The 27,072-nt window shown below is 58.2% G+C and overlaps 1 protein-coding gene and 3 long non-coding RNA genes across 14 annotated transcripts; 2 read left to right on the forward strand and 2 right to left on the reverse strand.

The window, feature by feature from the left end:
• CSNK1G2 (casein kinase 1 gamma 2) lies at window positions 1-25,735 on the forward strand. Of its 11 annotated transcripts, XM_081502772.1 has the most exons (16): window positions 1-264; window positions 6,763-7,123; window positions 7,219-7,351; window positions 8,102-8,214; window positions 14,708-14,750; window positions 16,371-16,802; window positions 22,939-22,979; window positions 23,105-23,174; window positions 23,253-23,401; window positions 23,496-23,730; window positions 23,804-23,889; window positions 23,976-24,060; window positions 24,160-24,308; window positions 24,411-24,494; window positions 24,589-24,695; window positions 24,823-25,735. In XM_081502772.1, the coding sequence occupies exons 6-16, from the start codon at window positions 16,619-16,621 to the stop codon at window positions 24,875-24,877; spliced, it is 1,245 nt and encodes a 414-aa protein (XP_081358898.1). In that variant the 5' UTR covers window positions 1-264; window positions 6,763-7,123; window positions 7,219-7,351; window positions 8,102-8,214; window positions 14,708-14,750; window positions 16,371-16,618; the 3' UTR covers window positions 24,878-25,735. The 11 variants fall into 11 exon arrangements, 6 of the variants coding, with proteins under 6 accessions (XP_081358898.1, XP_081358897.1, XP_081358899.1 ...); XR_014057224.1 differs by lacking the exons at window positions 8,102-8,214; window positions 14,708-14,750 and having other exon boundaries at window positions 24,160-24,283; XM_081502771.1 differs by lacking the exons at window positions 8,102-8,214; window positions 14,708-14,750.
• LOC145510706 (uncharacterized) lies at window positions 5,227-6,270 on the reverse strand. Its single transcript, XR_014057227.1, has 2 exons — window positions 6,067-6,270; window positions 5,227-5,837 (listed from the first exon to the last, which is right to left on the reverse strand). It is a non-coding gene; the product is annotated as an uncharacterized LOC145510706 (long non-coding RNA).
• On the reverse strand, window positions 8,371-9,610 carry LOC145510708 (uncharacterized). Its single transcript, XR_014057229.1, has 2 exons — window positions 8,665-9,610; window positions 8,371-8,563 (listed from the first exon to the last, which is right to left on the reverse strand). It is a non-coding gene; the product is annotated as an uncharacterized LOC145510708 (long non-coding RNA).
• Window positions 17,712-21,168, forward strand: LOC145510707 (uncharacterized). Its single transcript, XR_014057228.1, has 2 exons — window positions 17,712-20,718; window positions 20,923-21,168. It is a non-coding gene; the product is annotated as an uncharacterized LOC145510707 (long non-coding RNA).
• Window positions 25,736-27,072: the final 1,337 nt, after the last annotated feature.

Below are 27,072 nucleotides of genomic sequence, written 5' to 3' on the forward strand. Positions count from 1 at the left end.
GACGCTGGCGGCGTAAGCGCGGGCCGCGGGCGACGCTGCGAGACCGGGGCGAGCCGGGCGCCCGCGAGGCGGGGACGGCCCGCGCCCAACATGCGGAGGCCGGCGGCGGCGGCGGCGCGGGAGCGGGAGCGGGGACCCAAGCGGGCGCCGGAGCCAGAGCCGGAGCGCGAACAGGGTCCGGAGCGGGGGTCCGCGCAGCGCTGCTGAGGGAGCCCGAGCCGCCCAGTCTGGCCGCGGGGCCACGGCCGCGGCGGAGGCTGTCAGGTAACGACGCGCGCGCCCTCGCTGGCGGCGGCGGACACGCGCCCTGGGCCTGCGGCCCCACCCCCGCGGACCCCCAGACCTTCTGCCCATATGTCTCGAAGACTCTTCAGACCCCGCACCCCCTACACCCCGCACTTCGGACCCCCGCACCTCGCAGACGCCCACAATGTGGACCTGCTCCTGTGAACCCCTGCACTCCCGACTGCACCCCCCACGGCGACCCCAACTGCCCCTACAGCACAGTGATCCCCACACTGTCGACCCAACTCCTCATTCCCAGCCCCTTGCACTCCAGACCTTGTCGTTGCCAGTGACTCCCAAACTCAGGTCCTGCCACTTCTCAGCCCTTACAGATCCTCACACTACTGATCTCACTATCTCCCTCCTCCTCCATTTCTCTCTCCAGACCCTACTGTTCCCTCACTCCAGACCTCAGTGTTCTCCACGGATTCGTCACTCCTGACTGCTGGCCTGTCCGTCCCTCAGCCCCACCCCACCTCCCTCCTTCACTGCTCCCCCCAGTGCTCAAGCCCACTGTCCACTCCCGCTGGCCTCCCACCCCTCCAGCCCTCTCCGCTGGGCCCGTCGCTCCTCCCCACGCTGGCGCGCACACTCGCCCCTTTGTGGCCCTGCAGATTTGTGGGGGGAGCTGGGGGCAGGGAAGGGGACCAGCGGGAGGGTCTGGGCTGGGGGACCTGTTGTGGGACGCTCAGGAACTCCCGGCGCTCGCCGGGCTGCGCCTCCCCCTTCCGCCCTCGCCACCGGCTTTGTTTTCCGGAAACACTTCAGATGAAGGAGGGGGGGGCCGACGTCTGCGTGCCCGGCAGCCACACCACCCCCTCCCTGTCCTGCGCTTCCCCTGCTCCCTCTGCCCCAGTTTTCTCAGGGGAGGCGTTCAGGACCGGGCTGGGGGCCTGAGAGAAAGCCCTGCCCTGACGTCCGGGCCGTCGTCCTGGGCCGGCTTTGGGCAGCTGGGTTATTCCCTTGGCCTCCGGATGGCATTGTTTGCAGGAAACGGCCTAAAGGGTTCCTTGCACGTAGGTGGAGTCCAGCATTCTCTCCCCAGCCCTCTCCATAGGGGGCTCCAGGCCCGGCCAGTGTCTGGGGCTCCCGGGGGTGTCCACACATCCATCCTGAGGGGCTTCTGGGCACCTTCGTCCCTGCCCTGAGGGACATAGACAGGCTCAGTTGGCGTTTCCTGACCCCCAGGGGATCCTTTGGCTCAGGGTGTGAGGGATGAGTGAAGCATGAATCTGAGGGGAGGATGGCTCTGATAGGGAAGGGGGTAGCCGCTGGGGGCTGGAGGTGGCCCCTGAGGGGAACAGACTGAGCTGCTGGGGGAAGTTTGTGGTTGTTGCCAGGAGTTTGTTTTTATCTGCTGTGTTTCCACCGAACTGTGGCCTGCTCTGGGCTCTGCAGGTGGAGGTTGGGGGGTGGGGTGGGCTGACTATAGCACCCTCAGGAGCACGCACAGGGCAAGACAAGCCTTTACTGGCCCATCTTATTGTCTGTGGAGCCCCAGATGTTTAGTTCAACCCCTGCGGTGGTGTCTGTGGCCCAGCCTCAGGAATGGAATGGGGGTGGTGAGTGTGGGCCGGGAATCTAGCTGGTGGGGGGCAGCTCCCAGATTCGGGAATCTAGCTGGTGGGGGGCAGCTCCCAGATTCGGGGGCCAGTTGTGTCTGCTGCATTTGGCAGTGGAGAGAGGGAGGGACATCTGGAAGGAGCTGGCTGGAACCCCCACCCCAGCTGTGGGCGAGACCCCAAGGTCTGCAGCAGGCATTGGGCAGGGCTCTGGTTTTTTACCCCGCTGCTGTTGGGCCTTCTCATGTGATTCTGGGTCCCTCTCATTTCTCTGAGGCGGGTTGGGGACAGGCATCTGGTCACCTGGCTCCGAACTGTGACAACAGGTCCTGTGAGCACAGACTCCTCTGAACTGCAGCTTCTGATTCCATCTGAACCTCCTCCTCCTTCTAACTACCTAGTAATTACCTCTGGGTTGCAAGAGGAAGTAGGTGAGGTTTTTTTTTTTTTTTTAAATAAACTGAAAGTATCCTATCTGCTCATCCCAGCTCCGGGGAAGCCAGCCAGCTGAGAGGTGTTCTGGACATCCGCGGGGCCACCTGAGCCTTGGGGATTTACTGGTGGGTCTGAGCAAGCACTCAGGGAGGGCCCAGCCCCCACAAGGCAGTACCTGGGGACAGCGGCATGTCCCCTGAACAGCCTGGGACACCAGGAACGCCTCGTCGGGTGGACTTGCCATGGCTGCCTCAGAGGGGCAGCGTTTCTCTTCAGGGCTGTTGTGGGGCTTGGTCTCTGTCTTGGAAAGTTTCTAGACCTACCCCTCTCCCCCTCAGGACCACAGAGGCCTTACAGAGAGGCTTTACAAGGCCTTAGTCTGGGGAGGGAGCTGGCAACAGGGCTGGGGGGCGTCGGGCAAGTCAGTGTGGTGGGGGGCACCTTTGGTTTCCCTGGAAAGGGCTTTTGTAAAGGAGCTGCATATGCGGGTTGAGTCGTGGTCATCATCAGTGTCTGGTGTCTCTCCAGGGCTGTCACACCTGATGGGGGCCTTGCTGTTGTGATCTAGGCAGCAGGTGTGCTCTAGCCACGAGTCAGGATTCTGCTGCCTGGTTGGGGACTGAGGCCTGATGATGCAGAAGGTCCCACCTTGAGCAGTTCTGCGCCTGCCCCACCCTATTTGGGCACTTGGGGGCCTTGCTGGGCAAGTTCCCAAGCCCCCTTTCTACATGTGAGTAAGTGAGACCCAAGTAACCTCCAGGAGGAGGACCTTCACTCTACCGAAGCCTGTGCTCCTCAGGACTCTCTGCCCACCGAATGCAGCCTGAGCAAGAGGCTGGGGGTGGGAAGACCAGCTCCTCTGGCCTTGGCCCCTCAGTCCTGCCCATTTTCCACCGAGCTCCTGGCAGAACCTACAGCCCCTTGTGATGTGGGGGTTCATGCAGAGGTTCGGTGGGACTCTCAGGTGGGGGGTAATGGCGGCGTTTCCTTCTCAGAACCCCACGTGTCCCCTCGGCACCCGGGGTGGTCTGTTGATCTGGCTTGCCCAGCTGTCTGCAGCTTTCCTGTAAGTCCCTTTCAGTGAGTGGCAGAAGCCAGGTAGCTTAAATTCAGGAGGGCGAGCCCTTCCCCTCACTGCACAGATCCAGTCTGCAGAACACATGCCACACGTGTGTAAATGAGTGCATCATCGGGGCTCCAGGTGTCCCCATGCCTGAGCCCCAGGCGGAGCTGCTCTCACCAGCGCCCCTGCCGGCAGTGCCCCTGAATGAGCGAAAAGGCAACGGAAGTCTCTCTTGCAGGTGGTGGGTGGGGACTCCCAGGTGCAGATCTGTCCTATTTTGTCCTGGGTCATGGCATCACTGTTCAAAGGTAGAAACAGATACACCTCATGTGTCACGACTTCGTGTTCGTGATGCACCTCAGAGTATTAAAAAGTTGTGTTTAAACGTCACCCCTGGTGTGATCCGGCATGATGCCATTTTGGAGGTTCGGCCGTCCCCACCCCAGGTTGCAGGGCAGGGTTGCAGGGCAGTGTCGGTCACTGTGGGGCCCGCAGCCTCCATGGGACCTTGATGAGTGTTTGCAGTGCCCCTCATGCTCGCTGTGGTCCCAGGGCCTGGCTAATGGGCACGTGGCAGGGCTCTCTGGGTGCCTGGTGGGTGATACAGCGGGGCTGCGTGCAGGGCAGCTGGATGGGGAGTGGGCCGAGGTGAAGAATCCAAGGGAGATAATTCTGGGAAGGCCAGGGGCTTTGAGACAGAAGAGGGGTGCAACAGAGGGATGGGGCTGGTGCCTGGGGTGCAGAGCCCTGAGGTCTCCCTTCCTTGTGGGTTCTAGAATTGGCGTGGGAGTCATTCCAGGGCCCGCACCGGGAGCCTGGCGTCTTATAGGAGCCTGATCACACCATATGCTAGGCTGTACCTTCCCAGGAGTCGCCCACGGAGACCCACTGGCCTGGCAGCCCTTTGCTTGTGTGGCTTAACCTGAGGCACTGGCAGCTTCTAGGACCCCTTGTGCCCCCCATTCAGTGCCCTGCCTCGGCCTCTACTCTCACACCAGCAGGGAGCAGTTGTGGGGCTCTTTGCCAGGCCTAGTCCTCCCTCCACCTGCCGGCCCCTGGACATGGGCTTGTTTCCTCTGAAGCTATAGGCCGGGGTGTAAGACACGCTGTCTAGGCCAGGTCTGTCCCCTCCGCCCTATGGGCGCTGGAGCGGGTCATTCTCTAGGGCAGCCACATAGGGACAATGGCCAGGCGTTGCCCGGTGTCAAGGCAGCTCCAGTGAGCACCTGCCTCGGGGTTTCCCGCCAGCCTGCTGTGCATAGTGAGCTTCAGCTGAGGGGCTTGCAGGTGCCCATTTCAGGGGGTCCCTGAACCTGTCTCTGGGCCTCCACAAGCCCCTTGCCTTTGCCTCCGGGAGCAGGAAGTCTGTGGAAGCAGGTCAGGAGGGATACTGCTCCTGTGGACCAGACGTGGAGGCTGGCTGAGGTCCCCCCACAGGGCAGTGTCCCCTGCTCTTGCCTCGGGCCGCCCTCCTGCTGGCCCAAGGGTGACCCGCAGGGTCCCTCCTGGTTTATTTCTGGTCTCCAGGCTGTGGCTGGGCTTTTGGGGCTTCCTGTGTGGCTGGCCGGGAGAAGAGTCTATGATGAGACCCTCAGCCCAGAAGCTCCAGCCTGGCTAGTCCCCACGTGCCCCTGGCTCGTGCCCCTGACTTGTGCCCCCCACCCAGGCAGGCTGTAGGGCACGCCCGGTGCCTCTCATGCCCTGGCCTCGACTTCCTGGTCCGAAATGGTCGTGCTGGTGCCCTGGAGGCAGGTGGTCCCGAGTCTTCTGGAGGCACACGTATCTGTCAAGACCCACAGCCCCTGCCCCAGATACAGACAGGACGAGAGCTACGTGGATGGTGGACAGTGTGCTGATTAGAAAGCAGAAAGAAACAGGTGACCTGTTTATCTCATTTAGTTTGGGGTGTCTGAGATATGGTCAAACATGTAGTTGGTGTGAGAGGTTACTGTTGAGATAGTTTATATCCGTCCTATTTGGGTGTGTGTGGTTTATCACCATTGGGAAGCTAAATTTTCATTGGAAACACTCTATTTTAACAAATACAGAGCTTTGAGTAGAAAAACATCAGGACCCTGGGGACTGAGTCCTGCTGGGAGGCCATCGGCACTGCTGTCAGGCGTGGCCAGATGTTGCTGATAAAGCGTGGGGCGCCGGGCGCAATTGTAGTTCTGACAAACGGTCGTAAGTTGCCTGGTATAAACGTACCCTGGGTGGTGTGTGGGACACACTTGCAGTAAAAGTTAACTCATTGCCTATCTGAACTTCTGATGTCTGCTGGCTGTCTAGTGTTTAATCTACGTCTGGCCACCCCAGGCTGTCGTCCTTCTACCGCTGTCTGGAGCTCAGGGGCGCATTGGCGCTGGTGGGTTGGAGTGGAACCTCTGCAATCAGGTGGTGGTCCTTCCAGCCAGCATCTGGGGGCAGGCAAGGCGTCTGGTGATTATGATGCAGCCTCTCGGCCAGGGGTTTTTCCCCAGCTCATGGACAATCTGGGGGACCAAGGTTGGAGTGCTGTCAGCTAATGGGTAGAGACGGGCCAGAGGCCAGCAGGGTGGCTCTGGGGTGGGGAGGGCAGCCCGGGATGGGTGCGGGTAAGCATGAGTTGGGTGGTCGCCCTGGCCGGTTTGAAGAGCACTGAGCGAGCTGTGGGGTGAGTTCTGTGTCCCCTCGGCCTGGGCCAGTGCTGCTGGGGAAGACCAAGCTCTCCTTCCTCCCCACCTTGCCTTCTTCCTGGCTTCTGTGTCTTCACTTCCTGTGGGTGCACACCTCTTGATTCCTGTCTGAAATGGTTACCGCATCTGTCACAGGAGTGGGAGGTGTGGCTCTGGCAGCTGCCTGAGGGTCGGACTTTGACCCACACTGGACAGAGGAGCCCTGTCTGGGCTGCCCGCCCGGCCCCACGCCCTTCCTGACAGCTTTATTGTGATGCCACACACTACACTGGCTTTAATTAAGATACAACTCACAGACCATCAGGTTCACTGGAGAGGAGACCTTGGTGGTTTTAGTATATTCACAAGTTGTGCAGCTATCACCAAAACCAATTCCAGAACATTCTGTCACCCCAAAAGAACCGCAGCTCCCAAGAACCACTACCCCACAATGTTGTCTGTGGATCTGTCTCTTCTGGACGTTTCCCATCAGCGGAATCACACCATGTGGGTCCTTCTGTGTCTGCTGCTCTCACTGAGCATCATGTTCTCAGGGTCTCTCCACGTGGTAATGAATGTCAGGGCTTCACCCCTTTTCTTGACTGAAGGACATTCCCATGTGGAGGGACAAGTGTGTTCACTCAGTCCTCAGTTGGTGGACATCTGGGTTGTGTGGGCCTCGTAGCCGTCATGAGTCTAGCTGCTGTGGATGCCTGTGCGCTGTGCACACAGGTCTGTGTGGACATGTTCTCTGTTCTCCCAGGCGGACACTGAGTAGATCGAGTGATGACTCTTGTGAGGAGTTGCTGTGTTTTCCATGGTGGCTGCTTTGTCTTCTGTGCCACCTGCCGTGGAGGAGGGTCCTGTTTGTCCCCGTCCTCGCAGACTCCCTCTCCAGGTTCTGTGTCCTATCCTGGGTTAGGGTCTGACCCTTGGTCATAGTGTCTCTGCCTCCCCTGAGCCTGGGAACCCTGGCCATTTTCTGGAAGACCATCTTCCCGCTGCCCTGCACTTTCTGGAGCGCCAGCCCATCAGAGGACGTGGGCCAGGGCTGGCCCTGCCCCTTGACGTCTCAGACACCCAGGCCGGCCCATGATCTTCCATCCTGGCGCGCCTCTGAGCAGGTGTGTTGGGTCGTGGGAGGGACTGCAGCCCCACAGGGCCAGGTGCCTTGGCCACGTGTTACCATAGATCCCATCCTGTCGTCGGTGTTTTTCAGGGGCAAAAGACACACCTTGAGGAAGATGGGTGTTTTGGCCAAGCATGGAAAAGTTTTGAGAACTCGCTCAGAATCTAGGCGGTGGGCACTGTTCACGTGTAAATGACGTCCTTCAAACCTCCACACACCACGGGTGCGTTACAGGCGGGTCTGGCTGCTCGCTGTGCTCTGCTCCCCCTCGGGAGCGGCTGTGGGTCTCCTTCTTGGGGAGAGAGACCATTTCAGCTGTGCCCACAGGAGTGAAGCTATCCTCCCGGGGGGGTTGTGCTCCTGTGCCTTGGCCTGGCCCTCCTGCTGCTGCACCAGGTCTGGGGAGGCTTCAGCTGGGACACGGGATCCCACGTGGTGGGCGGGTGCTGGTCCTCTTCCCCCACCACCGGTCCTGAGCAGAGGGGCTGGGTCCTTGTCCAGGATGTGCCAATCTCTGAGGACCCGTTCAGACTAAAAGAACCATCTACCCCAGTGGGGGAGCTGGAGAGGTGAGTGATCCTCGGCCAGCTCCAGTAAGACGGGGAAACAGGGCATGTGGTTTTCTGGCAGGTCTGCAGGTGCTCTGGCCCTTTAATGTCTTTCCAGCCCCGGCGTCTGCCCACACAGCCCCTCGCCCTGGGCTGAGGCTGCACACTCTGGAGGGTGGTCCAGCCCAGCTCTCCCCTCCCCCTCCCCACTGTTCTGAGCTCAGGAGAGTTTGCACCTGCTAGCAGAGGCCAGCCAGGATTCCAGTGGGCGTGGGGCAAGCACAGGGCACGATGGAGGCTGCCCTGCAGGTCATCAGGCGTCTCCCCCTCTTCTGGCCCCAGAGTCCATGTTTCCATCATTCTCAGGGCTCGTGTCTCCGCCCCGTGCTCAGCCGGGGCTCCATCCTTTTCTCTGATTGACCAAGGTGTCTCCTGTCGTCCATGCTGTGCTGTGGGGATTGTGGACCCCGACACCACAGAGCAGCCGCCTGGTGCCCACTGTGTCCCTGGGATGGGTGCTTGCTGGACTGGCGGGATGGTGAGCGCTGTGGTGGAGGCCGAGGGGTTGGGCGGGTGCTGGGCTGCAGGTGCAAAGGTCCTGGGCAGGAGTGTGCCCACCCGGCACCATGTGGAGGGAGAGGGGGTCTGAGGGGGCGCTGCCAGAGGTGGTGGAGGTTGTTTTTTAAATAGACTCTTTGTTTCAGAGCAGTGTTAGGTTTATAGCAAGTCTGTGGGTCGTTTGAGGTCCCCATGGGTCACACCTCAATTCAATGTCACGCGTGTCCCAGCTGATGGACTGATGCTGGTGCGTCGTCCTCAGCCAGGGTCCACGCATCCCCCGTCCTCTCTTCCCCAGGCCCCCCGGGCTCTGCTGGTCGCCGGCTCTCCTGTGGGGGTATAGCCATCTCCTTATGTGTACCTGTCTTCTCACTTGTGGCCCGTGTGGCCGCCTAGCCCTGGCTCTGTGCCTTCAGTTGTCCCTTCTCACCTGGCATTATGCGGGGTTTGAACGCCTTTTGTGTCCCTCCCCAATGCCTCTTGTCCCCATCTCTCTCTCTCAGCTCTCAGTCGTGGGGGTTTTAAAGTGTGCCAAGATGTAGGGAGCGAGCTGGTGGTCACTCCAGCAATCCCATGGCCTGGCCCCACCCATTCCTATTGTCCAGCAAACCCACCCCCCACCACGGAAGCGCCTGCTGACTGCTGGGCTGGGGCTGCGGGGTTTGTCATGCACATGTTTAAGTCTGTGGAAAGGCTGCAGGGAAAGTGCTCTGAGTCCCACATCCTTCTGGGCTCGTCTGTAACTTGGCTGAACCTGTGCGTCTGCCCACACCTGCTCTTCATGACCTCTAGCGTGAGCTCTGACCGTCTTCCTTGCCTTTCTCAATGAACCCTGCATGTCCTAGCATGCGGCCTTTCCCTCAGGGTCGCTGCAGCCCCTGCCTGGTGGGTGCCCCCTCCTCTCCCATTTATCCAGGGTTGTGTTCCGTTGTCTGTAAATCCCTGCATCGTGAACCGTTTCTGCCTGATTTCGTTTGGACGCTGACCTCGTCCTGGGGTCTGGCCCCCGTTCTCGGCCCACTCCCTTTCTGTCTGCTGTAACGCTACGTGTCAGTGACCTCAGGCTTCCAGGCTGCAGCCCCCTGGGCTGGCGCGTCTCTAGAGCCCGGGTCCCTTTCAGGGAGTGGTGTGTAGATGCCACAACCTGGCACTTGGGGTGCTCATGGCTCCTGGGGCCCAGGACGTGGGCGACTCCTCGAGGGAGGCCTTGCCTTCACGAGTCAGTAGGCTCAGCCTGAGGAGGGGGACATGTGTGTCCGGAGCTGCCTGAGGGGGCTGTGGCCAGGATTGCCCCGGAGCCCTGTGCTTCCCAGGTGGCTACCACGGCAGAGCCCGCAGTGTGTGGTAGGGCCACCCCCAGGAGGGAAGCCACTGCCACTGCTCCAGATGCACCCTGACTCTGGCCCAGGGCTGTGCCCATGATGTCAGCAGGGACTGTGACATCACTGGGTGGAGACGGTCAGAGAAGGGGGTTCCTGGGGCCTCTACCAGGGGGCCTGGCCCTGGCCCTGACAAGATGGAGGACCTCCAGGAGAACGCAGCAGGTAAGCCTCTGAGCTGGAAGGCAGGCCGGGGGTCACTGGGGGTGTGGGCTGGGTGTGTTGGGGGTGGGCTGGGAGCGACCACGACGGCCTGAGCAGAGTTCACACCCCTGGGGGGCCTTCCCTGAGTGAGGAGTGAGTCTGGGTGCCCTTGGGAGGAACTGAGGGCCATGCTGGTGGGGTGAGACTGGCTTGCTTTAGGGTTGGGTGTAGCACTGGGTCCCTCCCTCCCCCCATGAGTTTTAGTGCCTGTGCTGACATCACACACACGTGCTTCCTGGTTCAGCAGGTGTGCCGGGGGCACCTGTCGACTTCCAGGCTCCTGGCAGCATTTGACCCTGCCTTTAGTCCTGTGTCCACTCTGTTGTTCCTGCGCCCCCCAGGCTAGCAGGTGACTCGCTCTGGCCGTCCCCCCCAAGGTCCCAAGAGAGGACCCAGGAAGACCCCTGTGGGGTGGCGGGTGGTAGCTCCTGTTCATGGGGTGAGTAGGCGCTGGCGTTCTGTCTCTGGGAGGGTCAGGGTCTGGACTCCTCACCTGTCTCCTTGGTGTCCACTGTCCCCTGCGGGCGGTGACCCCGTGGTGAGCACACGCCTGCTCTGTTGTCCAGGGGCTGACGGGTGGGGCGGGCCTCTGGTGTCTCGTCAGGGCCCTGTGGGCTGGGGGCCGGGCTGGGGCAGCACGCCCGCCACAGCTTCTAGTTTCAGGCCTGGTCGCTGTCCCTGTGCTGCACACCAGGACCCCAGTGAGACTGGGCATGGGGGCCAACACGGTACACCTGGTGCAAAGGCTTACTTACAGTAGGCACTGGGCATTACCGGGGTCCCCAAAGGCAGCACTGGAGGAGGGTCTGCGGGGGGCAGAGTCCCTGGGCCTCATGTCTTGCACCTGGTGGCCTCCCAGCCAGCCCGAGGGCACAGGTCTCATGGCTTCGCAGCTTTCAGAAGGCAGCTCTGGGGGCTCAGAAAGGTTGGCAGCTGGAGGCCAGACAGAGGTGAAGAGGCCGCTGTGGATCTCGGGGTGGGGCTGAGAGCATGACCCACCTTGACCAGGGGTCACGGCTCAGAATGGAGTCTGTCAGGGCAGAACACCGGGTGTCGGGGGTGCCCTCTGCTGCTGACCGGGGAGGGCCTCCCAGGAGAGTTGGGGGTTGGAGTATAGGGAAGTGAGGTCTCCTGGAGGGTTCCTTGTATGTGTTGGTGGGGCAGAGTGATGTTTGGTGATGCTGCCCCATAAAAACTGTTCTCACCATCTTTCAAATTCCATATATATGCATTAGTATACTGTATTGTTGTTTTTCTTTCTGGCTTACTTCACTCTGTATAATGGGCTCCAGTTTCATCCATCTCAGTAGAACCGATTCAAATGTATTTTTTTAATGGCTGAGTAATATTCCACTGTGTATATGTACCACAGCTTCCTTATCCATTCGTCTGCTGATGGACATCTAGGTTGCTTCCATGTCCTGGCTATTGTAAACAGTGCTGCGATGAACATTGGGGTACACGCGTCTCTTTCAATTCTGGTTTCCTCGGTGTATATGCCCAGCAGTGGGATTGCTGGGTCATATGGCAGTTCTATTCCCAGTTTTTTAAGGAATCTCCACACTGTTCTCCATAGTGGCTGTACTAGTTTGCATTCCCACCAACAGTGTAAGAGGGTTCCCTTTTCTCCACACCCTCTCCAGCATTTATTGCTTATAGACTTTTGGATAGCAGCCATTCTGACTGGTGTGAAATGATACCTCATTGTGGTTTTGATTTGCATTTCTCTAATAATGAGTGATGTTGAGCATCTTTTCATGTGTTTGTTAGCCATCTGTATGTCTTCTTTGGAGAAATGTCTGTTTAGTTCTTTGGCCCATTTTTTGATTGGGTCGTTTATTTTTCTGGAATTCAGCTGCAGAAGTTGCTTGTATATTTTTGAGATTAATTGTTTGTCTGTTGCTTCATTTGCTATTATTTTCTCCCATTCTGAAGGCTGTCTTTTCACCTTGCTTATAGTTTCCTTTGTTGTGCAAAAGCTTTTAATTTTAATTAGGTCCCATTTGTTTATTTTTGCTTTTATTTCCAATATTCTGGGAGGTGGGTCATGGAGGATCCTGCTGTGATTTATGTCGGAGAGTGTTTTGCCTATGTTTTCCTCTAGGAGTTTTATAGTTTCTGGTCTTACGTTTAGATCTTTAATCCATTTTGAGTTTATTTTTGTGGACGGTGTTAGGAAGTGTTCTAGTTTCATTCTTTTACAAGTGGTTGACCAGTTTTCCCAGCACAATACAGTATACTAATGCATATATATGGAATTTGAAAGATGGTAACGATAACCCTATATGCGAGACAGAATAAGAGACACAGATGCATAGAACAATTTTATGGACTCTGAGGGAGAAGGTGAGGGTGGGACGTTCTGGGAGAATAGCATTGAAACATGTATATTATCATATGTGAAAGAGAACACCATTCCATGTTCGATGCATGAGACAAGGGCTCAGGGCCGGGGCAATGGGATGACCCAGAGGGATGGGATGGGGAGGGAGGTGGGTGGGGGGTCCAGGAAGGGGAACACATGTAAACCCATGGCTGATTCATGTCAATGTATGGCAAAAACTATTACAATATTGTAAAGTAATTAGCCCCCAACTAAAATAAATAAATTTATAAAAAAAAAACAAACACAAACAAACAAACAAACAAACAAACAAAAAAACTGTTCGCACAAAGTGGGACCCAGACCTCAGTGCCTGCCTGTGGGGGATGAGTAGGTCACAGCAGCGGCACGGGGGACTGCAAGGCCTCTGCCCACCATTCCTCCATCGAGGCGGACACACCCACATCTTCTTGGCCAGGAAGTTGAGCCCCAATCTCCAACCCTCCCCTCCCCCACTTTGTTCCCATGTTTGGTCTTCCTGGTTGGGCCGCTGTCCCTCCAGACCTCCTCCATGCATGTCCCCTCTGTCCCCTGGGTGAGGGCCCTACAGTGTCCTGTCCCAGCCATACACTCCCTGGCTCTTCCTCTGCCGCTTGTGGGCAGGAGCGCCTGGTGGGAGTGCCTGCAGTGTCCTCGGGCAAGGAGACAGGAGAACGCAGGCGTCTCCTTGCTGTCTTTGAGCTTCCCGTGGGCTCTATGACCACCTCTGGTGCATCTTTGTGGGTGGGGGTGCGTGTGCAGGCCTGTGTTTTCAGTTAATTTCTGATAGGAAAGAAAATCTGGCAGGATACCACCTTTGAGTGTCCATCCGAGGGTAAGGGGCTTTTGGTGTCTACTTGTGGAATCTGGCAGGATTCCAGAGAAAGGAGGGTCACCTGTGCAGGTGTGTTAGCTGGGAGCAGGAGGTGCCCGGATGTGTGCAGGGCATGGGCTCGCTCTCTGCAGGAATCCCACACCGGCGTGTTACCGAGTCATGGGCACAAGCTCCCATGCAGTCAGGTGTCCGGCTGCTCTGAGCCTGGCTGCACCCTGGCCTCTGTGCTCACCTCCTCCCAAGGTGGGAAGGCCCTTGTCCTGCCTCCCTGTGAAGACCCTCATCCCTTCAGCCCATCCCTTGTGGGTGCTGTTCCCACAGGCAGTGAGTGATTCATAGGAGTGTGTCTGGTGCTGGGTGTGGGGAGGGAGTGCTGGGGAAGGCGTGTGTCTGGAGGTGGAGCGGGACCATTGGGGAAATGCAGATCAGAACCACCCCGAGGCAGCAGAAGGCTCTGGTGGGAGCGGGACAGTTGACAGGAGGCAGCCTCCAGTTCCTCCAGCTTAAGATTAAGCTAGAGCCTTCACCTGACGCTGCCATTCTAGCCATAGGTAGAGCCCGGGAGGAGGTCAGCATGTAGCCTCCTGGAAACTTGTGCAGAAGCTCTGTAGCCACTCTGTTCACTGTGGCCCAAGAGTGGACACAGCTGGGTGTCCTTCCGTGGGTGAGTGTGTCCCTCCACATCCAGGAGCATCCCTTAGCCACAGAAAGGAGAGAAGCCCTGACACTCGCTACCACGTGGATGAACTCTGAGAACAGAATGCTCAGTGAGAGAAGCAGACACAGAAGGACACACAGGGTGTGATTTCACTGGTGGGAAACGTCCAGAACAGGCCGATCCACGGACACAGAGAGTGGGTTCCTGGTTGTCAGGGGCTGAGGAGGGTGACTGCTGATGGGAACAGGCTTCCTCTTGGGGATGGAACATTCTGGAACCAGAGGTGATTGTAGCACAACTCTGGAACATAAACCAAGGTCTAGTAAGAGCCGTTGATCTGTCCTCTCTGGAAGGGGTTGTAAGCCCCGTGTTGTCGTCTCCAGATGTGAATAAAGATGTCCCAGGGACTTAGAACCAAGCATGCAGTCTCCACCCCAGAAGGCTTGCTGGCTGTTTTGTCTGCTTTTAAATTTTATTGGAGTAGAGTTGATCGACAATGTTGTGTTAGTTTTAGGGATATAGAAAAGTGAACCGGTTATAGGTTTACACGTATCCACTTTTTTAGATTCTTTTCCCATATAGGTCATTGCAGAGTATTGAGTAGAGTTCTCTGTGCTCTACTGTAGGTTCCTATTAGTCGTTTGTTCTCTACTACATATTAATGTTTTTAATGTAGTTATTTCCTTGTAAATTTGTAGCAGCCGTTCACAGTTAACTCCCAAATCCTTGAGGTTGAACAGCCTCCCCCACAGGGAACTGTGGGCAGGTGGGGCTCAGCCTGGCCCCTCGAGGTGGAGGCCAGCCCGTGGACCAGGGGGTGGGCACCTTGCTCTGTCCTGAGCCCCCGGCTCCTCTGTCAGGCTCCTCCCTCCCTCCGGTCACTCCTGCCTGGCTGTCTGGTGCCCCCTTGGTGTCGCAGTGGTTCCGGCCAGTCTCCCACAAGCCCCACCAATGGAGATGGGAGGCCTAGGTGGAGCAGCAGCTGCTTGGCCAGGCCAGCGCCCCTGAGCCCAGTGATGGGTGTGTCATCCACAGGTGCCAGGATGCTGGTCTCAGGCGGGGGCACACACTGCTGGTGGTAAGAACCGCATGCACACGGCCCCAGGCTGGGCGCTTGCTCGGGGGGTGGACGTGGCCGCCAGGAACCCCAGCAGCGGTGGAGCTGGGTGTGCGGGTCTTGGCTGGGGTCGGATTGTCTGTGCACGCTGTTCATGTGGTTGGGAAGCGTGGGAGCCGCCAGCTGTAAGCAGTGAGGTTTGGCCTGAAGCCCGGGCTCCTGCCTGCCTGCGACTCTCCTGGGCTGTGCCCAAGTGGGGACTGGCATGTACACGTGTTTGTGAGCACCCCGGCCTCAGTCCTACCAGCTTGTGGTCCTGCCTCTGGGCACGTGGCCAGGGGGTCCCCTCTTTGGGGCCTGTTCTTGGCACCTGTGCCGTTAGTGACACAAGGGTGCTGCCTGGGCCTTCCGTCCATCAGCACTGGAGGCCGTGTGGGCGCCCATTCAGGGGCTAGGGCACCAGCTCTACAGAGCTGATCCTGCCAAAGCCTTAGGGCGCTGGTGTTGGCACGCCTACCCTCCAGGGAGGAGCTGCCTCTGGCCTCACCTCCCCTGGCTGTTAAGTGGGCGTGGCCTTCAGCCCTTCAAGGGTGTCAGCCCTTGAGTGCCTGGTAGGGAGGGGCACAGGTGTGAGCCTCTTGGTGGCCAATCTGGGCCTGAGGGGGCTAGGGAGGTGTTAGTGGTTTCTTTCTAGAGAGATTCCTGTGATTTTGGTGTGAGAGAACAGGAGGCGGTGAGGGCCTGTTGGAGGGTGCAGTGACTGTGGCTGAGAGAAGGGGATGGCTGGCAGGGGAGACCCTCCTCTGTCTTGAGACACAGGCTGACTGGTCTGCACGGGCGTGTAGGGAGGGGTGGGGGGAGGGAGGAGCCTGCACCACAGAGACACCCTGGGTTGCTTCAGGGCACCTGCCCCATGTGTCTGCACCCCCTAGCTTGGGCTGTTTCTCCTGCAACCTGAGGGACTTTTGGGGTGCCTGCCATCCCCAACCCCTCCACAACCCCAGCTTTGTACTGGCAAGGCCAGGCCGGACTCACCCCAGCGACACGTGCCCAGCCAGCCCTGTCAAGGCAGGGGGCTGCTGGGCCAAATGAAGCCAGGCTGGTGTTGGCCTCCGCAGCCCCTCCTTGCCTGCTTTCTGTCCCCCAGCAGCAGGTCACCCACCTAACCACAGGGTTATGAGCTCCTGGAATGAGGCCTGGGGACCTTGATGTCCTCTGGACATTGGGTGGGGGAGGGAGGGGCGTCTCCGGAGTCCCCATGTCAGTGGTGGGGCCTGTCTCCGAGGCCCCTGCATGTACTGCTCTGCGTCTGTCCTCTTCTGAGGGCTCAGTGCCGCGTGCCGGGGGGGTGGGGGGTGGTGGCAGGGGCATCTCTTCTGCCCGCACAGCCATCCTTCAGCCCTGAGGGGGACGGGGGCGGGCAGCAGGCAGATGCGTGGGATTCTCAAGAGGCCTGAACCTCCCACCCCTCAGCCCCCAGAAGGCTCCAGGTTGCACCAGTGCCTGAGAGATCTTTCCAGAAGGAGGTTCCACCAGCAGTGAATGCCCAGTCCCAGGTCCAGCCAGGCTGTGCTCTGGACCACGGGGCGCGTGGCGGGGAGGCGCGTGTCCTTCTAACCCGGGCTTCTGTTTCTCCTCCAGCCGAGAGCCACGAGATTTGAGCCCCCGGGACCTGTCAGCAGCATGAGTCCTCCCCCCATGCGCGACCCGGAGGCCACCGAGATGAGCGCTGCGGCCGGGCCCTCGCGCGCGCCCGCGTCCCACTAGCCGGAGCGTGCCGGGCGCCATGGGGTGCTAGCCCCGAAGAAACGCCGCGACCGCAGGTCTCCGTGGAGCCGGATTTGCACGGCAGCAGAGTCACCGTGGAGAGGCCAGGGTACCACAAACTTATGGATTTTGACAAGAAAGGAGGGAAAGGGGAGTCGGAGGAGGGCCGGAGAATGTCCAAGGCCACCGGCCGGGCCAGCCACGGCGTTCGCAGCTCGGGGACCAGCTCCGGGGTCCTGATGGTGGGCCCCAACTTCCGGGTCGGGAAGAAGATAGGCTGTGGCAACTTCGGGGAGCTCCGGCTAGGTGAGCCCCGCGCGATCACGTCTGGGGCCCCGGGGGTGGTGGGAGTCGTGGGGATGGGACACAGGTAAGTGCCTGGGGTTTCTGCCCCGCCGGGAAGGAGCGGTTGTGCTGGGGGCTCCTAGCCCATGGTACCCGAAGGGGCAGAGTGGAGGACCAGGGGCGTATCCTGCACGGCTCTTGGTCGAGCTCTGGGCGAGTCCCTGTCTGGTGGTCATTGCCCAGCTTGTGGCTGTTGCCAGTGTCAAATGTATCCAGCAGCCCCAGGGGGCTGGGTGGAGAGGCCCAGCCAGAGTCTGCACCTTGGCAGATTCCGAGGCGCTAGAGTGGGGCCGGCAGAGCCTCGCTGCCCAGGCTCCGGGGCTCCAGGTTCAAGGGCAGGGCCAGGCCGTGGATGGCAGGGGTGTGTGTGTGGGGGGGAGACACAGACCCCCCCCGTGGGTTCCTCCCAGCCTGGCCTGCACCTCCCACTGCCCAACTGCAGTCCTGACGGGGCTGAGACCCAGCCCTGCTGCCCAGTTAAGCATCTGCACGTGCTCTCACGGACACGCGCACGCACTCGCACCCCCGGGTCCTGCCCTTGGCATTTGGGGCGGCAGCCTGAACCGCACAGGTCTGGGTAATTTCAGCAGAAAATGCCTTTTAAGAATCCAGGTTCGGTTGTTGCTCCGAAACCCAGATACAGAACACCGCTGTGTTGCGTGCCCTTCGTGTGTAAGGGTTGGTCCGGGCTGGAGCGCCAGGGGTATCGGCAGGGCTCCCGGGCCCTCCCCTGCCTGCCCCTGCTGCTCAGTCACGTGGTTGCCTGCGCCTGCCTAAGTGACTCTGGGTTCCTCTTCTCTCAGCCTGCTGGGGGACGTCCTGCTGGGGGACCCTTGCCCAGGTCTGGGGTGTTGTGAATAAAACCGCCCCGGGGCGCTCTTCTAGAGTGTAAGTGCTTATGAGGGACTGCCAGACTGGTTTCCGGAGGAGCCGGGGAACCTCTTTAAACCCCGCAGGCTGCGCAGGAGAGTGCTGGGTGTCCTGCAGCCTCCTCTGCACTTTGGGTTGCCGGCTTTCCATTCTGAGCGTGTTGGTGGGTGTGAAATGGTGCTTAATGTGGAATTCATTTGCTTTTCCCCAATGACTAATGCCGAGCCTTGTTCTGTGTATCGTATGTCTTGTTTTCTGGTTGTTTTCAAAGATTTTTTTTTTAATTTATTTTTGGCTGCTCTGGGTCTTCAGAAAGCTGGGCACAGGCTTTCTCTACTTGCAACAGGGGCTACTCTCTAGTTGCAGTGCACGGGCATCTCGTTGCAGTGGCTTCTCATTGCAGAGCACAATTGTGCTCTAGGGTGTGCAGGGTTCAGTATTTGCAACTCCCGAGCTCTAGATTGTAGATTCAGTAGTTGTGGCACATAGGTTTAGTCTCCCCATGGCATGTGGGGTCTTCCCTGACCAGGGATCAACTGGTATCCCTGGCATTGCAGAGTGGAGTCCCAACCAGTGGACCACCACGGAAGCCCTCAAAGATTTCTTTTATCTTTGGCTTCAGATTTTGATTCTGCCTTGTTTAGACATGGTTCTCTGTTTATCCTGCTTGGGGTTCATTGAGTTTGTAGGATTATCCTGCTTGGGGTTCATTGAGTTTGTAGGATCTGCACCCTTCTTCATTAAATTTGGGAAAGGATTGCCATTATTTCCTCAAATATTTTTTCTACCTTTGTTTAGTGTCTTCTCATTCTCATACTCCAGTCACATATGGTCAGGAGTGTGTTGTTGTTTTAATTGTTTATTTTTGGTTGTGTTGGGTCTTCTTGCTGTGTGGGCTTTTCTGTATTTATAGTGAGTTGGGACTACGCTCTAGTTGCAGTGCGTGAGCTCATTGCAGTGGCTTCTCCTATTGCAGAGCACGGGCTCTAGGGTGTGCGCTCTAAAGCAGTTGCAGCTCCCAGGCTCTGGAGTGCAAGCTCAGTAGTTGTGGCACATAGGCTCAGTTGCCCTGTGGCATGTGGGATCCTCCTGGACCAGGGATCTGCATTGACAAGCAGATTGTTTACTATTGAGCCACCTGAGAAGCCTGTCAGGAGTGTTCGATGCTAGCCCACAGGTCCCTCAAGTTCCTTTGAGTTTTTTTCTAGCCTCTTTTCTTTCTTCAATCTGGACAGCTTTCATTTCTTTATTGTTATGTTCACCCTTTTTTTCTTCTGCAGCATCTATAATATAATAGGTACATCCACTGAAATTTTCATTTAATACATGGTATTTTTCACTTACATTTGATTCCTCTTATTTTTCCTGTTGAGATTTTTCCATCTGCTTGTTAATTTTACCCATCTTTTCCGTTAATTCTTGAATATACTTAAAGTAGCCATTTTTTAATTGGCGTATAGTTGATTTATAATGTTGTGTTAATTTCTACCGTACAGCAGAGTGATTTAGTTACACATATATAGACATTTTTGTTGTTGTTTTTTTATTTCATCTTTTTAAAAAATTTATTTTTGGCTCTGTGGGGTCTTCCTTGCTGTGTTCAGGCTTTCTCTAGTTGAGGCTAGCAGGGGCTATTCTTCCTTGCGGTGCACTAGCCTCTCATTGTGGTGGTGTCTCTTGTTACGGACAGGTTCAGTAGCTGTGGCTCAGGGATGGAACTTGTGTTCCCTGCATTGGCAGGTGGGTTTTTATCGACTGTACCACCAGGAAGTGACATTATTTCATCCTTTTCTATGGCTGAGTAGTATTCCAGTGTATTATGTACCACATCGTCTATATCCACTCATCTGTCCATGGACGTTTAGGCTGCTTCTGTGTCCTGTCATGGCCATGTGAACATTGGGGTGCGTGTGTCTTTTTGAATTTAGAGTTTTCACCAGATATATGCCCGATTAGAGGATCATATGGCAGCTTTGTTTTTAGATTTCTGAAAAGCCTGCATACTGCTCTCCACAGTGGCTGCACGACCTTACATTTCCACCAGCAGTGTAGGAGGGTTCCCTCTGCAGTGTCTATTTTAAACGCCAGTGTCTATGGTCCCTTTGGTTCTGTTTTTCCTTCTTACGGTCCTGTTCCATTTTTCACATGTGTACTGATGTTTGATCATATGTTGGACAACGTGGGTAGCACCCGTGAGGTCTGGATTATGCTTCATCATGGGGACTCATCTTGAACCCATGAGGGGCTGGCTTGCAGCTTTGATAGGCTGGCCCAAGAGCAGACATTATTTAAGGGCTGGAGTCACCCCCCTCCCTATATATGGGCTCTCTGGGTTTTCAGCCAAATGCAGGGGAGCTCTGGGAGTCTCCGTGCCCTGGATGCAGTGCCTGCAGCCTGTTCCTGCCCTGGGCAGCCCCTGGCATCTCCCTTCTGCTCACAATGCCCCCCCTGAGTTGTTCTTCATCAGGCTTCACAGACTCTTACTCTTTGCACCCTCTGCCGAGCCCAGAACACCTGAGGTCCACGGGGAGACTGTAGCCACGGACTTTAGATGCCCGCATGCATGTGTGCATGTGCACAGACCACGCATTCACCTTAAACTTAGCTGAACCTCAGAGCTCACACATGCAGCAAAACACGAGGTTTCTACCACAAGACATAGAAGAAGGTCACCATTTACTGGAAGGGACCAGTTAGACATCGTCGAAGTTTAAACATCCAGAAGTGTTGTTAAGAGCAGGAGCAGGTGAGCTGCATATTGGGAGGTGCTGTTTGCAGAGTACCCCTGGACAAAAAGCCAGTGTCCATGGCACAGGAAAAGGGTATGGCTCAGTCAGAAGACAGGCGGTGCAATTAAAACTGGGCGTGAGATCCAAACAGACACCTCCCAGGAGCCAGTGGCCAGGCGGCGTGACAAGCCAGCAGACCTGGCCAAGAAGTGACGTGCTGCCGAAGGAAGGCCCGTGCACAGCACAGCATTCAATAACAGACACTGGAGGCAGGCCAGGTGTGTCCTTGCTGGGGTGGACATAGCTGGGCGGGAAGCCAGCGCAGAGCCGCGTGGTGCGTGTGGAGGGAGCCCTGGGGAGGGGGAGCCCTTGGTGACCCCTCTTCTGGGGAGGTGAGTGGGATGTGCTCTGTCCTCATGGGGTGGGGTGGCACAGAGCTCATCAGATGTGGGGCACTTTAATGATAAATGTCGCTTCCCAAGGGAAAAACAGGGACTTAGTACAGACTAAAGGTGATCTGCATGCTGGAGTACTTAGGGAACAGGGGACTGAGGTCTACAACTTTGAGACGCATCTGAGAATGAACAGGTGACAACTGTGCAGCCATGTGGCAGAGCAGAGCAAACCATGAGCTGACGAACCTGGCGGCGAGGGTGCAGGCTTCATGCACCTGGCTCTCCCGTTTTCTGTATCTGAAGCTTTGATAATAAAATGTTGGGGGGACACAAGAGGCATGCCTGTTTTTTACTCAAAACCTGACAACCAGGACTAGATGGAGGCTTTCTCTCCTTGCCCACGGGTGTCTTTTACTCATTGGAATGGAAGAATAGAGGCTGCAGGAGGGTCCCTGAGGGTACCCTTTCCCGACAGAGGCAGTGAATGGACCAAATGTGGAAGGATGGGACAGGAAGAAACACACCGTGACCCGTCCAGACAGCCTGACTGTCCGTGTGCGGAGGCCAGAATAGCTGCTCAGTAAACAGGAGGGAGTGAATTTAGTAAGGCTGCTGGGTGTACCAGCATGGATTAGCTGTGTTTCTCCATTGGAGCAACAGTTGGAAAAGAAACATTTAAAAATCTACCCTCCAGGTGCCTCCAGGATAAACCTAACGAAGGTGGTATGCGCACTACTCTGAGCACTGAACGCATTGTGAAGTTAATTCCCAAGATGCAATTCCTCTGCAGACTTGGGGCCATGCTGTCAGGTCTCTGGGGAAATTGACCAGCTGACTGTGCACCACAGTGGAAACGGAGGCCCTGGAGGAGCAGGGGCTGAGCTGAAGACCCCAGGTGGGGGCTACAGTGATGAGAGACCTAGGATGTGGGGAGGAGGGAGCTGACCGACAGGCATGTGGGCCCTGGCCTCGGCCTGTGTAGTCCTACACACCGGTGTCTCAGCCACCCCATGGGTGGGGCAGATGGGCCCAGCACCTTGGGCACTCAGACTGTCCCACTGCAGGGGGATGGAGGGTTAGCTGAGGCCTCTTCCCACGCTGGACCCGCTCAGAAGCAAGATGCAGCAGCAGAGTGATTCAGCGTGAGGTCTCCTGGGGGCACAGCACACCGTGGGGCCTGCTGGCACTCAGGCCCCAGAGGGTGGCCAGCTGGTGGGGGGGGGGCAGAGAGGGTGTGGCAGGTTGCTGGGTATGCACACAGGCCGCCACCCCTGGGTGCTGTCTGGGGCTCATCCAAGGATGGGAACTAGCAGGTGAAAAGCTGGTCTGCGCAGGGGTTCTGGAGCTTTTGTGTTTGCAGTTTTATGAGGTTGAGCACAGTAGCTGGTTCTCCACGCACACCTGGAGGTCCAGGTGGCTGGTGAGGGGCTATGGGAGACCTCCCGCCCCAGGCAAGTCAGTTTCTAAGCCAAGGTTACTTTCCTCCCGATGGGCTTTGTGCGGGAAGGCTCAGGCTGGGGAAGGGGCTCCGGGCCTGGGGCCCTTGCTCCGCGGCGAGGGGGTGGGGCTTGTCCAGCAGACATTTACAACTTAAATGTCTGGACTTATGGGTGGGGCGCTGGTTGGGGGGCGCCCTCGAGGATCCCTAGAAACGAGAGGGGTGAGCGCTGGTCAAATGGCGTGGTGGATGGGGGCTCAGCCTCTGGGGATGGAGACGGGGCGTGGGGTGGTGTGGAGGTCTCCTCCAGGTCCCCGGAGCTGAAGAAAGGCCTTGGGGTCACCAGGACTCTGTTCTGTGTTCACTTTTCTAGATGGGAGAAATTGGAGTGCGTGGGCGTGCTGGCGGGAAGGATCCCACTGAGGACAGGGGAGCAGCCCCCAGTGGGCGGAGGCAGGGTTGGCCTGGGGACGGGGATAGGTGAGGGTGCTCAAAGCTGGGGGGAGCCCCTTGCGGGCATCCTTTTCCCTTCCAGACCGGGAAAGGAAGGGACAAGCTCAAGGAGGGCAGTGGGGGGGAACAGGAGATGCCCCTTGGAGGGGTGGGTGGTGCGCGGTCTCCTGGGCTGGAAGTCCCGCGGACCTGACTTGCCTCTTCTCCCACAGGAAAGAATCTCTATACAAATGAATATGTAGCTATCAAATTGGTGAGTCCAAGCCCTGCCCCTAGCCCCAAGCGGCAGCTGTCCCGATGGGCCGGGCCAGGGTCAGGGAGGGAGGAGGGCAGGACTGCGCCCTGCGTACCGCCCACGCGTCCTCTCGTCCCTCCCAGGAACCCATCAAGTCCCGGGCGCCGCAGCTGCACCTGGAGTACCGCTTCTACAAGCAGCTCAGCGCCACAGGTACCCCAGGGCCAGGCGTGAGGGAGCCGGGGGAGCCCGCCTGGGCCCTGCGCTAGTCTGTGTGTCCTCCATCCGCAGAGGGCGTCCCTCAGGTCTACTACTTCGGCCCTTGCGGGAAGTACAACGCCATGGTGCTGGAGCTGCTCGGGCCTAGCCTAGAGGACCTGTTCGACTTGTGCGACCGCACGTTCACGCTCAAGACGGTGCTCATGATAGCCATCCAGCTGGTGCGGGCGGGGCTGGGGCGGAAGGGGCGGGGTGGGGCGGAAGTGGGGGGGGACAGAGCTGGCTGAGGCCCACCTACCGCCCGCACACCGGCAGATCACGCGCATGGAGTACGTGCACACCAAGAGCCTCATCTACCGCGATGTGAAGCCAGAGAACTTCCTAGTGGGGCGGCCGGGCACGAAGCGGCAGCACGCCATCCACATCATCGACTTCGGCCTGGCTAAGGAGTACATCGACCCCGAGACCAAGAAGCACATCCCGTACCGCGAGCACAAGAGCTTGACGGGCACGGCGCGCTACATGAGCATCAACACGCACCTGGGCAAGGGTGAGTTAGTGGTGCGTGGGCCGGGCAGGGGATGGGGTTTGTGAGGGCCACGCTGACCTGCTGTCCCCCGCAGAGCAGAGTCGCCGTGATGACCTGGAGGCGCTGGGCCACATGTTCATGTACTTTCTGCGCGGCAGCCTGCCCTGGCAGGGGCTCAAGGTGGGTGGGCCAGGCTGGGTGGGCAGGCCGGAGGTCTCCCGCGGGTGGGCGGGCCAGCCAAGGTGCTGACCGCACTCTCCCCGCAGGCCGACACGCTGAAGGAACGCTACCAGAAAATCGGGGACACCAAGCGGGCCACGCCCATTGAGGTGCTTTGTGAGAGCTTCCCAGGTGAGGGTCGTCTTCCCACGTACCCCAGCCCCTTTGCTCTGCAGACCCCTGCCCAGTGCCCCCGCCCCGGGCTTCCACTAGCCTTGTTGGTGTCTGCAGAGGAGATGGCCACCTATCTGCGCTACGTGCGGCGCCTAGACTTCTTCGAGAAGCCGGACTACGACTACCTGCGCAAGCTCTTCACCGATCTCTTTGACCGCAGCGGCTTCGTGTTTGACTACGAGTACGACTGGGCTGGGAAGCCCCTGGTACGTGGAGGGAGGGGGGCTGGCACAGGAGGGGCCCCTGGCAGGTGGGGCGGCTGGCAGGGGCCCCCAGCTGAGCCTCAGCTGCCTCTCGCTCCCTTGCAGCCCACGCCCATCGGCACGGCTCACTCCGACCTGCCCCCGCAGCCTCAGGTTCGAGAGAAAGCCCTGCTCTACAGCAAAAACCAGGTGAGGGCCGGGCCGAGGACCGCACCAAAGGGTGTGTGTGTGGAGGGGGGTGTCAGGCGGGGCCTACATGACTCTCTGTTCCCTCCCCCCGCAGGCACTTAACTCCACCAACGGGGAGCTGAATGCCGACGACCCCACCGCCGGGCACTCCAACGCCCCCATCACAGCCCCTGCAGAGGTGGAGGTGGCTGACGACACAAAGTAAGGCCCGTGGCAGGGACAGGAAGCAGGGATGTCCTGGGTCCGCCCCCTCGCACCCTTCCTCTCCTTCTCTACCTTCACCCCTTCCGTAGCTTGTGCCCCCTCCCAGCCTGCGTCCCCCTTCCAGGTGCTGCTGTTTCTTCAAAAGAAGAAAGAGAAAATCGCTACAGCGACACAAGTGACCCCAGGGCAGTGACCCCCGAATCCTCTCGCTGCAGCCCCTCAGGGCCAGCTTGTCCACGGCCGCGTTGGCCGCAGCCGGACGCAGACTGCAGGCCGGCAGCGCTGCCGCCCCCCGCGCGGGGTCACGACCTTCACATAAGACTTTGGCCGAGATTTCTACACCTGTGTCTAGTCCTCCCCTCTGAGAGCATTAACTATTTAAAACAAGGAAAAGAGAAACCACAGCAGCTGCCCTGCCCTGCGCCCTCGCCCGCGTCTGCTGAGTGAGTAGAGCGGCCACCGGCACCACCGCCCGCCCGTTAGTGTCATAAAGTCCAGGTTGTCTCCCTCGATCCAAAGGCCGTTTTCTCGAGGGGGCGCTGCGGGGCGTTGCTGCCGGGGATGAGCCCACCCAGGGCCTCCCGGACTGGAGGGGAAAGCGGGGTGGGGGTGGCCCCCAACCAAAATGCTGCACCAAAGCCTGGGCCGGCAGGCGCGGCTCTCAGGGGTCCTGTGCATCTGTCGGTGGAGCCGCCGGCCTGAACTTGGGCTGGGGGCAGCCACCTCGAGGCCCGTGGGCGGCGCGTGTGCGGGCTTTTTGTGTCGCTCCGCGCTGTCAGCTGAGCCTGAAGACAAGCGCCTTAAAGCCCGTCCGAGCCCCGCAGGTGTGTGTGGAGAGGGCAGCCCCGTCGGTGAGGTCCCAGTGGTCCCCTGGGGCCGCGAGCTGCGGGTAGAGCAGCTGGGGCGTCTTCGCGGTGCGTGCGTCTAGGTCTGGCTTTACAAAGTGTACAGAAATGGCACTTCCGTTTCTCTGATGCTTCCTGGAAGCCATAGAACTTAGGGGCTTTTTTAAAAAAAATAAAGGAAAATGAAACCAATTCCCAGCGTGGTGTCCAGTCTGTCAAAGGGGTGCGGCCTCCCGCCCACCCCTTCCGGGCCTTGGGGGCAGCCAGCCAGGTGGGTAGAGGTCCCCCACCCCCATAGCCAGGAGCCCTAGGCTCCCCAGAGTGTAACATGGGGCCTGAGAGGGACAAGACTCTCCCAGCAGTGGAAGATGTGAAACCACCTAGGATCAGAAATTCAAACATGAAGGACAGACAAAAACCGGACCCAGAACCAGCCGATCAGATTCAGGAAGCAAAGGTAAAAATAAGTGAAATTTTTATCTTACCGTGCATGAGGCTCCAAGGAAGATCTGAGAAAAGGCTTGTGGAGGAGAACAAGGGCGTGAAGAGCGAAGAGGCAACGCTGGCAGTGAGCAGCCAGAGGCAGACACAGCAGGAGATGGTGGTGGGGGCAGTGTTGGACCAGAGTCAGCGAAAAATGTCAGAGCAGGGACTTAAAGCTGCTGCTGGCAATTCCCTGGCTGTCCAGGGGTTAGGAAACTGCCTGCCAATGCAGGGGACTCGGGTTCCATCCCTGGTCCAGGAAGATCGATATGCCCTGGAGCAACTAAGCCTGTGTGCTGCAAACTACTAAGCCTGTGCTCCAGAGACCAGGAGCTGCAACTACTGAAGCCTATGTGCCCTAGAGCTCGTGCTCCACAACAAAAGAGAAGCCACTGCAATGCAAAGCACCCACATACTGCAACTAGAGAAAGCTCTCGCAAGGCAATGAAGACCCAGGACAGCCAAAAATAAAAATGAATTAAAAAACTGCTGCTGAAGGGAATTTTCCAGGTAGAACCTGGAGTCTCCACCATGAATTAGAGGACAGTCACCCACAAGGCGTGTCCTTGCAAGACAGCTGGGTTTTAAAGATGACGACTAGTCACGCCTGAGGGCTGAGTGGTAGCATCGTACTCCCAGGCCGGAAGATCTGGCATTGCAGCCGTTTTGGAAGCTGGTGAAACAACCCTGAGCTGAGGCTTCCACGTGTGTCCTAGCGTCTCTCCAGCCCCGAGGCCTCAGAAGGTCAGTGCTGCCCGACTGGGCATGGGGGAGTGGGGTGACGGAGGCCATCTCTGTGTGTTGCTGCTAAGTCGCTTCAGTCGTGTCCGACTCTGTGTGACCCCATAGATGGCAGCCCACCAGGGTCCACCGTCCCTGGGATTCTCCAGGCAAGAACACTGGAGTGGATTGCCATTTCCTTCTCCAATGCATTAAAGTGAAGAGTGACAGTGGAGTCGCTCAGTTGTGTCCGACTCTTCGCATGCCTGCAGCCTGCCAGGCTCCTCCGTCCATGGGATTTTCCAGGCAAGAGTACTGGAGTGGGT

The sequence above is a fragment of the Giraffa tippelskirchi genome, chromosome 6 (assembly GCF_054371585.1).
Source record: "Giraffa tippelskirchi isolate mGirTip1 chromosome 6, T2T-mGirTip1v1.2.pri, whole genome shotgun sequence".
NCBI lineage: Eukaryota > Metazoa > Chordata > Mammalia > Artiodactyla > Giraffidae > Giraffa > Giraffa tippelskirchi.

Coding starts and splice junctions, on each gene's coding strand:
- CSNK1G2 (XM_081502769.1), top strand. CDS start 16,619: ATGGATTTTGACAAGAAAGGAGGGAAAGGGGAGTCGGAGGAGGGCCGG. Junction 23,890..23,975: donor TGCCCTGGCAGGGGCTCAAG/GTGGGTGGGCCA, acceptor CTCTCCCCGCAG/GCCGACACGCTGAAGGAACG. Junction 24,061..24,159: donor GCTTTGTGAGAGCTTCCCAG/GTGAGGGTCGTC, acceptor TGGTGTCTGCAG/AGGAGATGGCCACCTATCTG.